At 40.7% G+C, this 16874-nt stretch overlaps 2 protein-coding genes across 3 annotated transcripts in view; one reads left to right on the top strand and one right to left on the bottom strand.

Annotated features, from left to right (window-relative positions):
* Nucleotides 1-8951, top strand: part of LOC134732934 (uncharacterized) — a 51191-nt gene extending 42240 nt beyond the window's left edge. Inside the window, exon 2 of the mRNA XM_063620367.1 lies at nucleotides 7778-8951. Within this exon, the coding sequence (XP_063476437.1) occupies nucleotides 7778-7996 (219 nt within the window). The 3' untranslated portion in view covers nucleotides 7997-8951. The remainder of the gene's footprint in view (nucleotides 1-7777) is intronic.
* SCHIP1 (schwannomin interacting protein 1) overlaps nucleotides 1-16874 on the bottom strand; it is a 613549-nt gene that overhangs the window by 175368 nt on the left and 421307 nt on the right. The gene's annotated exons all lie outside the window — the stretch shown is intronic.

The following is a 16874-nucleotide window of genomic DNA, read 5'->3' as shown; positions in this document are numbered from 1 at the left end:
AGTGTCTGTTCATATCCTTAGCCCACTTTTGGATGGGGTTGTTTGATTTTTTCTTGTAAATTTGTTTAAGTTCTTTGTAGATTCTGGATATTAGCCCTTTGTCAGATGAGTATACTGCAAATATTTTCTCCCATTCTGTAGGTTGCCTGTTCACTCTGATGGTAGTTTCTTTTGCTGTGGAGAAGCTCTTTAGTTTAATTAGATCCCATTTCTCAATTTTGGCTTTTGTTGCCATTGCTTTTGGTGTTTCAGACATGAAGTCCTTGCCCATGCCTATGTCCTGAATGGTATTGCCTAGGTTTTCTTCTAGGGTTTTTATGGTTTTAAGTCTGACATGTAAGTCTTTAATCCATCTTGAATTAATTTTTGTATAAGGTGTAATGAAGGGATCCAGTTTCAGCTTTCTACATATGGCTAGCCAGTTTTCCCAACACCATTTATTAAATAGGGAATCCTTTCCCAATTTCTTGTTTTTGTCAGGTTTGTCAAAGATTGGATGGTTGTAGATGTGTGGTATTACTTCTGAGGGCTCTGTTCTGTTCCATTGGTCTATATCTCTGTTTTGGTACCAGTACCCTGCTGTTTTGGTTACTGTAGGCTTGTAGTATAGTTTGAAGTCAGGTAGCATGATGCCTCCAGCTTTGTTCTTTTGGCTTAGGATTGTCTTGGCAATGCGGGCTCTTTTTTGGTTCCATATGAACTTTAAAGTAGTTTTTTTCAATTCTGTGAAGAAAGTCATTGGTAGCTTGGTGGAGATGGCATTGAATCTATAAATTATCTTGGGCAGTGTGGCCATTTTCACAATATCAGTTCTTCCTATCCATGAGCATGGAATGTTCTTCCATTTGTTCATGTCCTCTTTTATTTCGTTGAGCAGTGGTTTGTAATTCTCCCTGAAGAGGTCCTTCACATCCCTTGTAAGTTGGACTCCTAGGTATTTTATTCTCTTTGAAGCAATTATGAATGGGAGTTCACTCATGATTTGGCTCTCTGTTTGTCTGTTATTGGTGTATAGGAATGCTTGTGATTTTTGCACATTGATTTTGTATCCTGAGACTTTGCTGAAGTTGCTTATCAGCTTAAGGAGATTTTGGGATGAGACGATGGGGTTTTCTAAATATACAATCATGTCATCTGCAAACAGGGACAATTTGACTTCCTTTTTTCCTAACTGAATATCCTTTATTTCTTTCTTCTACCTGATTGCCCTGGCCAGGAAATCCAACACTATGTTGAATAGGAGTGGTGAGAGAGGGCATCCCTGTCTTGTGCCAGTTTTCAAAGGGAATGCTTCCAGTTTTTGCCCATTCAGCATGATATTGGCTGTGGATTTGTCATAAATAGCTCTTATTATTTTGAGATACGTCCCATCAATACCTAATTTATTGAGAGTTTTTAGCATGAAGGGCTGCTGAATTTTGTCGAGGGCCTTTTCTGCATCTATTGAGATAATCATGTGGTTTTTGTCTTTGGTTCTGTTTATATAATGGATTACGTTTATTGATTTGTGTATCTTGAACCAGCCTTTCATCCCGGGGATGAAGCCCACTTGATCATGGTGGATAAGCTTTTGAATGTGCTGCTGGATTTGGTTTGCCAGTATTTTATTGAAGATTTTTGCATTGATGTTCATCAGGGATATTGGTCTAAAATTCTCTTTTTTTGTTGGGTCTCTGCCAGGCTTTGGTATCAGGATGATGCTGGCCTCATAAAATGAGTTAGGGAGGACTCCCTCTTTTTCTATTGATTGGAATAGTTTCAAAAGGAATGGTACCAGCTCCTCTTTGTACCTCTGGTAGAATTCGGCTGTGAATCTGTTTGGTCCTGGACTTTTTTTGGTTGGTAGGCTATTAATTATTGCCTCAATTTCAGGGCCTGTTATTGGTCTATTCAGGGATTCAACTTCTTCCTATTTTAGTCTTGGGAGAATGTATGTGTTCAGGAATTTATCCATTTCTTCTGGATTTTCTAGTGTATTTGGGTAGCAGTGTTTATAGTATTCTCTGATAGTAGTTTGTATTTCTTTGGGATTGGTGATGATATTCCCTTTATCATTTTTTTTATTGCATCTATTTGATTCTTCTCTCTTTTCTTCTTTATTAGTCCTGCTAGTGGTCTATCAATTTTGTTGATCTTTTCAAAACACCAGCTCCTGGATTCGTTGATTTTTTGAAGGGTTTTCATCTCTATCTCCTTCAGTTCTGCTCTGATCTTAGTTATTTCTTACCTTCTGCTAGCTTTTGAATGTGTTTGCTCTTGCTTCTCCAGTTCTTTTAATTGTGATGTTAGGGTGTCAATTTTGGATCTTTCCTGCTTTCTCTTGTGGGCATTTAGTGCTATAAATTTCCCTCTACACACTGCTTTAAATGTGTCCCAGAGATTCTGGTATGTTGTGTCTTTGTTCTCATTGGTTTCAAAGAACACCTTTATTTCTGCCTTCATTTTGTTATGTACCCAGTAGTCATTCAGGAGCAGGTTGTTCAGTTTCCATGAGCGGTTTTGAGTGAGTTTCTTAATCCTGAGTTCTAGTTTAATGGCACTGTGGTCTGAAAGACAGTTTGTTATAATTTCTGTTCTTTTACATTTGCTCAGGAGTGCTTTACTTCCAACAATGTGGTCAATATTGGAATAAGTGCAATGTGGTGCTGAGAAAATGTATATTCTGTTGATTTGGGGTGGAGAGTTCTGTAGATGTGTATTAGGTCTACTTGGTGCACAGCTGAGTTCAATTCCTGGATATAGTTTTTAACTTTCTGTCTTGTTGATCTGTCTAATGTTGACAATGGTGTGTTAAAGTCTCCCATTATTATTGTGTGTGAGTCTAAGTCTCTTTGTAGGTCTCTAAGGACTTGCTTTATGAATCTGGGTGCTCCTGTATTGGGTGCATATTTATTTAGGACAGTTAGCTCTTCTTGTTGAATTGATCCCTTTACCATTATGTAATGGCCTTCTTTTCCTCTTCTGATCTTTGTTGGTTTAAAGTCTGTTTTATCAGAGATTCTCTGGCTTTTTTTTTGTTTTACATTTGCTTGGTAGATCTTCCTCCATCCCTTTATTTTGAGCCTATGTGTGTCTCTGCACACGAGATGGGTCTCCTGAATACAGCACACTGATGGATCTTGACTCTTTATCCAATTTGCCAGTCTGTGTCTTTTAATTGCAGCATTTAGCCCATTTACATTTAAGGTTAATATTGCTATGTGTGAATTTTATCCTGTCATTATGATGTTAGCTGGTTATTTTGCTCATTAGTTGATGCAGTTTCTTCTTAGCATCAATGGTCTTTACAATTTGGCATGTTTTTGCAGTGTGGCTGGTACTGGTTGTTCCTTTCCATGTTTAGTGCTTCCTTCAGGAGCTCTTGTAAGGTAGACCTGATGGTGTCAAAATCTCTCAGCATTTGCTTGTGTGTAAAGGATTTTATTTCTCCTTCATTTATGAAGCTTAGTTTGGCTGGATATGAAATCTTGGGTTGAAAATTCTTTTCTTTCAGAATGTTAAATATTGACCCCCACTCTCTTCTGGCTTGTAGAGTTTCTGCTGAGAGATCCTCTGTTAGTCTGGTGGGCTTCCCTTTGTGGGTAACCAGACCTTTCTCTCTGGCTGCCCTTAACATTTTTTCCTTCATTTCAACTTTGGTGAATCTGACAATTATGTGTCTTGGAGTTGCTGTTCTCAAGGAGTATCACTGTGGCATTCTCTGTATTTCCTGAATTTGAATGTTGGCCTGCCTTGCTAGGTTGAGGAAATTCTCCTGGATAATATCCTGAAGAGTGTTTTCCAACTTGGTTCCATTCTCCCCATCACTTTCAGGTAAACCAATCAGATGTAGATTTGGTCTTTTCACATAGTCCCATATTTCTTGGAGGCTTAGTTCATTTCTTTTTACTCTTTTTTCTCTGAACTTCTCTTCTCGCTTCATTTCATTTATTTGATCTTCAATCACTGACACCCTTTCTTCCAGTTGATCAAATCAGCTACTGAAGCTTGTGCATGCATCACATAGTTCTCGTGCCATGGTTTTCAGCTCTATCAGGTCATTTAAGGTCTTCTCTACGCTGTTTATTCTAGTTAGCCATTTGTCCAACTTTTTTTCAAGATTTTTAGCTTCTTTGCAATGGGTTCAAACATCCTCCTTTAGCTCAGAGGGGTTTGTTATTACTGATCTTCCGAAGCCTTCTTCTCTCAACTCGTCAAAGTCATTCTCCGTCCAGTTTTGTTCCGTTGCTGCTGAGGGGCTGCATTCCTTTGGAGGATTAGAGGCACTCTGATTTTTAGAATTTTCAGCTTTTCTGCTCTGGTTTCTCCCCATCTTTGTGGTTTTTATCTACCTTTGGTCTTTGATGATGGTGATGGGGTTTTGGTGTGGATGTCCTTTCTGTTTGTTAGCTTTCCTTCTAACAGTCAGGACCCTCAGCTGCAGGACCCTCAGCTGCAGGACCCTCAGCTCCAACTCATTTGGAGTTTGCTGGAGGTCCACTCCAGACCATTTGCCTGGGTATTACCAGCAGAGGCTGCAGAGCCACAAATATTGCAGAACGGCAAATGTTGCTGCCTTATCATTCCTTTGGAAGCTTCCTCTCAGAAGGGCACCCAGCCTTATGAGGTGTCAGTCAGCCCCTACTGGGAGGTGCCTCCCAGTTAGGCTACTCAGGGGTTAGGGGCCCACTTGAGGAGGTAGTCTGTCCATTCTCAGATTTCAAACTGCATACTGGGAGAACCACTACTGTCTTCAAAGCTGTCAGGCAGGGACGTTTAAGTCTGCAGAAGTTTTGCTGCCTTTTGTTCAGCTATGCCCTGCCCCCAGAGGTGGAGTCTGCAGAAACAGGCGGGCCTCCTTGAGCTGAGGTGGGCTCCACCCAGTTTGAGCTTCTTGGCTGCTTTGTTTACTTACTCAAGCTTCAGCAATGGCGGGCGCCCCTTCCCCAACCTCACTGCCGCCTTGCAGTTCGGTCTCAGACTGCTGTGCTAGCAGTGAGCAAGGCTCCGTGGGTGTAGGACCCTCCGAGCCAGGTGCAGGATATAATCTCCTGGTGTGCCGTTTGCTAAGACCATTGGAAAAGTGCAGTATTAGGGTGGGAGTAACCCAATTTTCCAGGTGTTGTCTGTCACGGCTTCCCTTGGCTACGAAAGGGAATTCCCTGACTTCTTGCCTTGCACTTCCTGGGTGAGGCAATACCTCACCCTGCTTCGGCTTATGGTCCGTGGGCTGCACCCACTGTCCTGCACCCACTGTCCGACAAGCCCCAGTGAACCTGGTACCTCAGTTGGAAATGCAGAAATCATCCATCTTCTGCATAGCTCACGCTGGGAGTTGTAGACTGGAGCTGTTCCTATTCAGCCATCTTGGAACCTCCTTCCTTTTTATTATTTTTTATTTTTTGAGACAGGATCTCACTCTGTCACCCAGGCTGGAGTGCAATGGTGCAATCTCAGCTCACTGCAACCTCTGCCTCCTGGGTTGAAGTGGTTCTTCCCCCTCAGCCTCCCAAGTAGCTGGGACTACAGGCACCTCCCACCACATTTGGCTAATTTTTGTATTTTTAATAGAGACAGGGTTTTGCTATGTTGGCCAGGCTGGCCTCAAGCTCCTGACCTCAAGTGATCTGCCCACCTCGGCCTCCCAAAGTGTTAGGATTACAGGCATGAGCCACTGTGCCTGCCCAGTTATTTCAATATTAACAGTAAATGTGACCATTAACCACAAAGTCTGAGATTACCATGAAGCTTGTAAAACACCTCTGATACAGAACATTGTATTTGTTTGCTTTGCTGTAAAATATGTTATAAGAAATTCCCTTTGTTCCCAGCTGAATATGAGCTATCCATTTTGGGGAGGCCACCTATTCCTCAGTCACTAAACTCACCAGCCAAATTAAACCCCCACCATATGTATTGGCTAGGTTCTCTTATTAGTCCAACACCTTGGCTCTAGCTTTCTCTGTATAGACCCCCTGAATCAAAGGATGCTTCTAGCAGATTCAATGTCCAACACAGAGAAGTCTGACTTATTTCATGTTATTCCTGGTTACATGTGGGGAGTGGCAGTGGGTAGTAAAAGAAGATAAACTAAAGTTTACTATATGCATTCGTGTGTTGTTGAAATATTTTATCAATAATTTACTACCTTTGTAATAATAAATACCTTTGTAAGTGCTTTGAATATAACACACTATAGACACTGTTATTCATATATGAACTGGAGTGAGGGGTTGGGGCTTCACATCTTCCTCCATGCACTGAAGTGAACGAAAAACTACTCTCCAGTTACTTGTCCTGAAGCTGAATCTGCTCAAAGATGCATTTCCTTTTTCTTTCTTTTCTTCCTTCCTTTCTTTCTTTCTTTCTTTCTCTCTCTTTCTCTTTCTTTTTTTTTGATGGAGTTTCACTCTTGTTGCCCAGGCTGGAGTGCAATGGCGCGATCTCGGCTCACTGCAACCTCCACCTCTCAGGTTCAAGCAATTCTCCTGCCTCAGCCTCCCTAATAGCTGGGATTACAGGCATGCACCATCACGCCCATCTAATTTTGTATTTTTAGTAGAGACAGGGTTTCTCCATGTTGAGGCTGGTCTCAAACTCCTGACCTCAGGTGATCTGCCCACCTCGGCCTCCCAAAGTGTTGGGATTACAGGCGTGAGCCGCCGTGCCTGGCCTTTCTTTCTTTTATTTCTTTCTCTTTCTTTCTTTTCTTTCTTTCTCTTTCTTTCTTTTCTTTCTTTCTTTTCTTTCTTCCTTTCTTTCTTTCTTTCTTTCTTCTTTCTTTCTTTTCCTTTCTCTCTTTCTTTCTCTTTCTTTTCTTTCTCTCTTCTTTCTTTCTTTCTTTTCCTTTCTCTCTTTCTTTCTCTTTCTTTTCTTTCTCTTTCTTTCTTTCTTTCTTTCGTTCTTTCTTGTCTCTTTCTTTCTTCCTTCCTTTCTTCCTTTCTTCCTCTCTGTCTTCCCTTCCCTTCCCTTCCCTTCCCTTCCCTTCCCTTCCCTTCCTTTCCCTCCCCTTCCCTTCCCTTCCCTTCCCTTCCCTTCCCTTCCCTTCCCTTCCCTTCCCTTCCCTTCCCTTCCCTTCCCTTCCCTTCCCTTCCTTTTCCTTTTTCCATCACTCAGGCTAGAAAGTGGTGGCATGATCATAGTTCACTGCAGCCTTCAGCTCCTGGGCTCAAGTGGTCCTCCCCCCTCAGCGTCCCCAATAGCTGAGACCACAGATGTGCCACCACGACCTGCTAATTAATTTTTTTTTTTATAGTGACAGGGTCTCTTCATGTTGTTCAGGCTGGTCTTGAACTCTTGGGCTCAAGTGATCCTCCTGCCTCAGCCTCCCAAACTGTTGAGATTACAGGCATGAGCCACCAGACTGGATGATGGATGCATTTTCTTGACATTTACATTATTGGCCTGCCCATCCATTAATTTTTAAAAAATTGAATTAATTGCCAGCATTAAAAAGCTCAGATGATCTTTGCATAAAAATACAATATGGTGAATAAAATGGATTTTTACTTTGCATACATTCTACATATTGTCACTCCCTGCCCCCAGAGGCTGGACAGCTGAAAGGGACATTTCTAAGCCGGGCAGTCAGATGTGATTTAGCTTTAACTTTGACCAACGAGATGCATTCAAGTGAGATTTAAAAGGCAGCAGTCCTGGCTGCTCCTGGTGGTAGGCATGATCAGATCAAGCCCTCTTTGGGGTTTTTTGTAGCAGCGTTCCTGCCACCAGCTTTGTAAGGGTCAAAAGGTGGATGGTGTCAGCAGCATCTTTAAGCTGTTGTTATTTTTGTTGTTAGTGTGACCCTGGATGGGTGAAGCATGGCTCTGGAACCAGCAGCAACAGCAGCAGCAGCAGCAGCAGCAGCAGCAGCAGCAGCAGCAGCAGCAGCAGCAGCAGCAGCAGCAGCAATATCTTCCTAATCCCTAGGTTGTTCCCGGAGCAAACCGTTCGGGGGAAGCTTACCAATTTCCGGTCCTCTGACTCAAGCAGGGTTGGCAGCTGCCTTCAGGGCTGATTCTTCATTGTTCCCTGTCAGCAAGTCCTGGAGGCCTGGCCTCAACACACTGTAAGCACCTAATTCCCTGTGTTGAAGCCTTTTGCCCTTTATGCTTAAAATAGCTAGAGTGGTTTCTGTTTTCTGTAATAGAACTCTAATACACTGGAAAAATAAGAGACCTAGCAACATCTGGCCCTATTTCAGTTCTGATAACAATAGGCTGGTTATGAGCAATAGGCTCTAGGTTGCATAGTCCCTACCACACCTTATTGTAACCCCCAAATGGAGACCATTTGTCAAATGCTATTTTATCATTGTATTTTTTAGTGTTTGTTTTTAACAGACATCCATTTCTCTTCATTGTTTTACCTTCTTGCACTCTGTAGGGATTTGAGTTTGAATCCTTACTAATACCTACCCGAAGCTTGGTGGAAAACACTTTTTTTAAAATTTCTTAAAGAATATAATTCTTTCATTTTGAACATACTCCAAAATGTCCCCTAATTAAAGCCAGAAAACTGGACACCTAAACTGCATTATTTAGGTCCCAGTTAAAAGTGTTTTTTACTGAACAATGGAACTAGTGTTATTAATCCTAAGGGTGTTGTTGAGGAAACTGTAATGTCACCTCTATAGGGACACAACAGATTTCTTTCAAGTCAAGTTTTATCTTATAATCATGTAATAGGTCACGCTTGCTTTTTGCATTGGCTGTTAGAAAGTTAGGGCCAGAGGCTACCTGAAGGGCTGACTTCTCACACTGTACATGGCTTTATTTAGGCTTTTTTGTTGTGTACTAGCCCTACTCCTGACTGAGTCTCATGATTACTACCCTGTTTTTCTCTTCAGCAGATTTATTCATATTTTTTTAAAAATTCCATCGTATTCATATTTTTAAAACATTCCATTAAAATTCTTTTAGTTTTATAGTTTCAGATCTTACATTTAAGACTTTAACCCATTTTGAGTTGATTTCTTTAAATTTAATTTTTGTTTCATATTGATAAATAATTACATATTTATGGGGCAAAATATGATGTCTTAGTACATGTATACATTGTGGAATAAACAAATTAGACTCATTAACATATCTGTCCCCTCACATGCTTATCATTTCTTTGTGGTAAGAACATTTAAAATCCACTTTTAGGAATTTTGAAATATACATTACATTATTTTAACTGTAGTCACCTTGTGCAATAGATCATCAGAACTTGTCTCTCCATCTAACTGAAACTTTGTACCCTTTGACTAACACTTCCCCTCGCTCTGCCTGCTGCCTTCCCCTCCCCGACCAGCCTCTGGTACCAGAGAGATCATGCAGTTTTTTCTGTGCCTGGCTTATTTCACTTAGAGGCATGTTCTCTGGATTCCACTATGTTGTCTCAAATGACAAAATTTTGTTCTTTTCTAAGGCTGCATGTTATTTCATTAGGTATATCTAGCATATTAAAAAAAAAAAGCGATTCATCTGTGGATGGTCACTTAGGTTGGTTCCATATCTTGGCTGTTGTGAATAGAACTGCAGTGAACATGGAAGTGCGAACATCTCTTCAACATACAGATTTCATTCTTTTGGATGTGTACCCAGAAGTGAGATTGCTGGATCATATGGTAATACTATTTTTAGTTTTTGGAGGAATCTCCATATTATTTTCCAAAATGACTGTACTACTAATTTACATTCCCACCAATAGTGTGCAAGGGTTCCCTTTTCTCCACATCTTTGCCAATACTTACATCTCATCTTTTTGATAATAGCCATTCTACAAGGTGTGCGGTTTTTATTGTACTATGTTTAATACCCCTATTAAATCTTCTTGTAACAAGATGGAGAATGAATATTTTAATAAACTGCCTTCACTTCCCCAGCTCTATTTCTTTGATTATTTCTAATAGACATCTGTTTCTTAGTTCTCTCTGCTTCCCTGTGCTCAAGCATGCATTTCCTCCAGTGTCTTAACAGACCAAGGCTATTCATGGTTGTGTTTGGGATTTTGCAATCTAACAAATATTCTAAAGATACGGTCAAGTCAAAGAGTGAGAAACTTTCAGCAGAAATCAATTCGTTCAGTGATTATTGCTAAGAATCTCAGGAGCTACAGATTTCTGTGTAAATCAAATGGAAGACTCAGTTTTTTTGGGAAGCAAATAATTATACTTCTTTTGATGACGTAAGACTGAGAAATATCCAGCATCTGATCCTAAGCTAACCTGTTTTTTCCTTTTTGTATTAAATATTTTATTTTGAAATAATTATAATTTACATGCTATTGTAAGAATAATACAAGAGCTTTTGTATAACTTTTACCGAGTTCCCCATAAGGAAATATCTTACAAAACTAGAACAATATCACAGCTAAGATATTTATAGAGATACAGTCAAGATACAGAATATTTTCATCCTCACAAGAATCTCTCATGTTGCTCTTTTATAGCCATATTCCCTTCCCCACCAACCCCACCCCCTCTTCAATCCCTGGCAACCACTAATATTTTCTTCATTTGTATACTTTTCGAGTTTCAAGAATGAGCCAATCTCTTTGGCTGGCATAAATGTTCATCACCAGTAAGTACACTACACTTACCAGCACGCTTCTGCCATGTTGATCCATTATTTGCTCTTCTCTAACCTACTCTATGCCTGAGAAGGCTGATCTTTGAGGATCACATGACCCAGGCTCCCTGTTCTCTGGCTTCCAATTGGGTTCAGCTGTTGAAGGAACTCGCAGAAAATGGAGGGAGTGGGAGGAGAGAGATGTAAGAGTATTCATCCCCCCGTGCGCCTCCCTACTCCAATTCCTTATCATGATTAGGGCACTGGCTACATTAGCTGTGTTGGAAGATTGCAGCTCCAGTTAGGGGGTCCTACTTCCATGGCTTGAGGTTCTCTTTAGACTCAGGTCACTTGGTTCATTGCCTTTTAGGCCTGAGGGTGACAGCTCTCCATGCTTGCTAGTTCCTGCGTACCTCACCGTCTCACACTGGTTTCCTTAACCCTGCCCATACCTCTGTAAATGTGTGAAGGTTTCATAAAACCTTTCTCAACCAAACTCTTTGAGTGGGCCATTGGTGCCTGTCAAGTCCCCATTGATGGAGTGAGTCTAAGGATTGGTTTAAAAACATCTGCCCTTGGTTTAAAGCTTTTAAGAGAGAGAAACTTTCATTCATGCCTATTTCCATTCATCTATGCAACTTAAAAAAAATTCATCCTCTCTCTTTTCTTCTGTCCATCCCTCTTCGTTTTATCTTCTTGACCACTGTCCTAACTTCAAATGCTACATCTAAGCAATTTAGGCTTTCTCCTGGGGGACCTCCAACTTAGCCTTTTATCTTACCATCTCTCTTCCTTGGCCTCGGAGGAAAGGATCCAACAGGTCATCTCTGGAGACTCATCTTGAATGTAGGACCCATTTGTCTCACCACAATTGCCTACATTTGGAGTGAGTGTGTAGGTTATGTGTTGAACTCTTGTCTTGTGCTTTCTTCTCTGTGCTTTCTCCTCTCCCCTTTGCCAGAATGGACCGAGGCTTTTTGTGTCTCCTGACTCAGGAGTTTTGGGAAGACTCAGGCCAACTTTGTATCAGGCACTGTTCTAGCCTAGGTCATCAAAGACACTGGCTTTGTGTTCTGGAATATAGGGAGAGACAGATATTTTGAAGAGAGGGAAGAAGAATACAAGGAGAGAAAGAAGTGGGAGGGAGAAAGATAAGAAAAAAGAGGAAGAGGAGAAGAAATACCAGAGAGAAGAGACTGCTTCAGATGGGACAGAAACCTTGGTCAGGTGAGTTGCCTGCTGTCAAAGGGTGAAGCTATCTTGGAAAATGAATTTATCAGGCACCACTTTGATGAACTGAAAATTAGGGGGGACAAAGGAATACAATAATCATTAAGATTGCATTCCTCGATCTAGAACAATTCTTTGATCTACGGAAAAATTTCCCTGATCTAGGCAAGAGTAATATTTAATTAGGTTCAAAGAAAAATGAAAAATTATGGGATTTTGTTCATAACAGATTTGTGGACCATGGTTCACACTATCTACTATTAATGATTTGATAATCCCAGCCTTAATGCTGAGATTTTCAGGATCCAAGAATGGACTGTTTTGTAGTTTAAAATGTTCTTGTTCTACCTTCAATAAATAACTTGTCATTGTCATTTCATGTCCATTTATGGATTATCACTAAAGTTTAATAAACACTACACATTGGCTTGGGCTAATCATTTTGCACCCCTATTTTATTTATCTTAACCCTGTGAAATATATATTTTCCTAATTTTGCAGATAAGAACTCTTAAGTGCTGAGAGCTTAAATAACTTACCTAAGGACACACAACTCATATGTGGAAGGTATGGAATTCAGCTCTATCTTTTAATGATTATGCCATATTGCCTTTTGATGAGGCATATTTTATTCAATGATCTTGACCGCTCTTCCCTTTTCTCCTGGGTAGCTCCCACACATCCTTTGGATCTCTGATCAAGAATCATATACTTAAAGAGCCATCCTCAGGTTCCTGCCCAGGTATACCCCAAATAAAAGTTATCATAGGACTGTGCATTCCTCCTTTGTAACACTTGCCACCATTGAAATTTTATTTGCTTGTGTGATAATTTTGTCTACCTTCTCTCCTCTAGACTGTGAGCTGCATGAGAGAGGCCATGTCTCATTTTGTTCCATTACATCTCCAGCACTTAAGACAGTGCCTGACACATAATGAGTGCTGAATAAATGTTTGTTAATTGATTAAATGAATCCTTTGTCTTTATTTCATAGAATTAAGGATTCTTAGAGTCAGAAGTCACCCCATCCCACTCACCATTTAGAGGTCCTTTGGCACCATTTTAACCAACTGGTCAACCAACTGATCTTGAACACTCCATTTTTGGATGGGTCTGACTGCCAGTGGCAGCCACTGTTCAGGGGAGTATAGTAATGAGCTCCAGTGCTCTCCCTTACCCTACAACTCATGAAAGACTTCACCCAAGTTTTTCTTCTTTAGACTGTGTGTGCCCATTGCTTTAGACTGCTCTCCTAGGATCATTCTATCTGTATTCTCCTGAATGTGTGGGCCTCATGTTTGGTATTCAGGAAAAAGATCTCTACATTAGATATGGTCTGACCAGATTTATTAGATTCTGAAGTGATATTCTGCTAATTTAATCTCACCACTAATTTATACAAAGTTTGCAGACAACTTCAACTTCCATTTAAAATATGTATAATGGAGGTAGTTTGATCACTGCTCAGTGTTTCCTAAGTACCTGTGCTGTGCCTCTCTCTTCCACACCACTCTGTTCCCCTTGACATACTGGAAGCCAAAAATTGTCATTCACCCTATTTAAAGGATTGGCAAGAGGCTTAAGGGTATCCTGGACAATTGAGAAATGGGGAATATTCATATGGGGCAGTATAGGTGGAGTTAAAAAAAAGTCTTGGGATACAGGTGAATGTTCTTAGGCTGAAAAAACCACAGATGGCATGAGAACACCTACTGATAGAAGGAAGAGCAAAATAGCCCCTCTACCCATGTTGTGTGTAGTGTTCTTTCAAGCTATAATTAGTTATCTCAGCTTCCCATGAAGCTCCTGTGCATTCTTTGGATCCCTGATCAAGAATCATATCCTAAGGCCTGGTGCGGTGGCTCACACCTGTAATCCCAGCAGTCTCAGAGGCCGAGGCGGGTGGATCACGAGGTCAGGAGTTTGAGAGCAGCCTGGCCAAGATGGTGAAACCCTATCTCTACTAAAAATACAAAAATTAGCTGGACGTGGTGGCGCATGCCTGTAGTCCCAGCTACTTAGGAGGCTGAGGCAGGAGAGTTGCTTGAACCTGGGAGGTGGAGCTTGCAGTGAGCCGAGATCGCGCCACCGCACTCCAGCCTGGGTGACAGAGACAGACTCCATCTCAAAAAAAAAAAAAAAAAAAAAAAGAGTCATATCCTTAGAGCAGCATCCTCACATCCATCCTGCTACTGAACTCCAACAGTTCTGCGTGGTCTTCTGATGTTGACCATCTTCACCTTCACCAGACCTCTTCCCTGAGTGACTCCTGGTCAGGTTCTCCTCTCCTCCATCCCTGACTCCAAGTGCTGTTCTCTCTCTATATCTGCCACTTCTCCTTGAGGGGAAGCTGAGGTCTTGGCCCTTCATCTAATCTCTTTCTATTTCTATGTCGTGATCTCTGGGGACCCTCAAGATGCTGCTTTGGTTCTCAAAAGCATGCTTCAGAGTCACAAAGCCAAACATGTACCATTTATTCTCTTTTATTGTCAATGTAACCATCCTACTTTCCTGAAGACAATGTGGTCACATAGAAGGAAGCTGGAAAAGAAAAACCCAAAATTAATTTTTGAAAATTTTGTATTGTTGGCCGGGCACCATGGCTTATGCCTGTAATCCCAGCACTTTGGGAGGCTGAGGCAGGTGGATCACCTGAAGTCAGGAGTTCAAGACCAGCCTGACCAACATGGTGAAACCCTGTCTCTACTAAAAATACAAAAATTAGCCGGGCATGGTGGCGCATGCCTATAATCTCGGCTACTCAGGAGGCTGAGGCAGGAAAATCGCTTGAACACGGGAGGCGGATGTTGCAGTGAGCCAAGATCGTACCATTGCAGTCCAGCCTGGGCAACAAGAGGGAGACTCCCTTTAAAAAAGAAAAGAAAAAAGTAAAAAAAGAAAGAAAGAAGAAGAAAGAAAGAAAGAAGGAAAGAAAAAGAAAGAAAGGAAGGAAGAAGAAAAGAAGAAAAGAGAAAGAAAGAGAAAGAAAGAAAGAGAAAGAAAGAAAGAAAGAAAATATTGTATTATTACAATTGTGTTGCTGCTAAGCTGTATCTGTATTTGTGCCATGAATTCTTTTGGCCTCAATAACATAATCTGAACACTTGAATAGAGGTTTTCTTGGTGTTGAAGAGATTATTTTGTTTAAAGGAAATTCCCATTTTAATTTTCAATGGAATTGCCTAATATGAGATATAGTCTTTCATTAAAAATGCTCATTTATTCAAGAACCATTTATTAAGTGACTGCTAGATGCCAGGATGTTTGCTTTTCTACTTTCCTTATTTAAAAAGCATGTGCCTGGGAATTATCAGAATCTATATACTCTGATAATGAACAAGATAGTCTTTGTTCTAATGGACTAATCTTCTAGTGCAATTTTTTTTTTTTTTTAGAAAAAATTGCTGGAGTGCAATGGCACCATCTCGGCTCACTACAACCTCCGCCTCCCAGGTTCAAGCGATTCTCCTGTCTCAGCCTCTCAAGTAGCTGGAACTATAGGTGCACGCCAGCACGCCCAGCTGATTTTTTGTATTTTAGTAGAGACAGAGTTTCACCGTGTTTCCCAGGCTGACCTTGAACTCCTGAACTCAGGCAATCCACCCGCCTTGGCCTCCCAAAGTGCTAGGATTACAGGCGTGAGCCACTGTGCCCGGCCTAGTGCAATTTTAGTATGGATATATTCATGTATTCATTCGACATGTTTTCTAAGCCCCAGCTTAGCCTTTGGCACTCAGCGTAGGAAAGACACGGCACCTGTACTCAACTGTAGTGGACAAAGTAGATAAATAAGACAATAATTACTTTAAAGAGTCTTTAAGGTTATTTGATGCAGACAAAGAAGGCCTTGAGTCAAGGAGGACTTCTCAGAGGATGTGAGCCTTGGGCTTTAATTGTGGGGATGAGAGTGAGTTTATTAAGTGAGGAAATACGAGATAGAGGCTTCAGAACTTGCAAAACACAGAGGCAAAAGAATGAAGAGTATGTTTGGAGAATGACAACCTGTAGACCAAGCAGAATGACTTTTGTCCAAATATAGTTCATCATGTAAGAAAGAACTTAAGTTCTCTGAATCCCTGTGTTCCTTCTTTCTTAACAGGAATAAAAATTTGACAGCTTAAGTGGAAGCCATCCACATGCTTGCTGATATGAATGAACTGTATCATGCTGAGAGAAACTGGTGCCTCAGAAATGCTTCAGCACACTAGAAAGCAGAGAAGTGTCAGGGGTTGGTTCCAGAAGTGAGATTGCTTGGGAATCTATTTTTTTTTTCCCTAAAATATTATGGTATGTCCTGCTGTGGGACCTCTAGTTCAATTCTGCAGTTTTTTGTGACACAATTTACCCATATCTCTAAGGTATATCAGCTACAAATCCTGGGAAAACCCCATACCAGGCTTCGGTAGATATCACTTACTGTCAAGCATGACTTCAACTTTTCCTCTACCTTGTGTTCTTAGGTTAATAAGAGGAAATGCTTTTGAAAATTGAACATTTATGGAAGACAGTTTGGAAAAACAATTTTCTGCAATGTAAGTGGTTGATGGAGTTTTTATTTATTCAATCTATAAGTGCCCTGGGATGCTCCTTGGTACTGCGAATGAAGTACTTGAATCATTTGATTCTTTGTGACTGACCCTTCTTACCTGCTTCAGTCTAAACAGAAAGGTACCACACTGGCTTCTAATCACTTGGCTGAATTAAGATCAATGCTATGAATTCAGCTCAAGATCCCAAATAACAGCCTCCTCCTTTACACCTCAGCACTCAGAGGATGACTAGTAGATAAAGAATAAATGTATGTACTATGTCAATTATACTGACAATTGTTTAGGGAAGAATTGCCAATTTTATAAATGTAAATGCAAGTAAAAGGACATCATTGACCTTTTAACTGATAGGTCTACTTGTTTCAAAAGGTCATCACAAACTTTTGCTATTTCTTGGTCTTGAAAATAGCCCTTTCATTGAACTGGAAAAAAATATTTTAAAGTTTTGAAAAGTACAAACCTTGTATAATAAAGTTGGTATAGTTGAACCTTGGAAAATTAAGTGCATGAGTACAATTGCACTTTCTGTTTCAAATGCTTCACTGATTTTCTGAAAATT

The sequence above is a fragment of the Symphalangus syndactylus genome, chromosome 17 (assembly GCF_028878055.3).
Source record: "Symphalangus syndactylus isolate Jambi chromosome 17, NHGRI_mSymSyn1-v2.1_pri, whole genome shotgun sequence".
Lineage (NCBI taxonomy): Eukaryota > Metazoa > Chordata > Mammalia > Primates > Hylobatidae > Symphalangus > Symphalangus syndactylus.
Note: the sequence above shows the minus strand (reverse complement) of the source record. Positions and strands in the feature narration are given on the sequence as shown.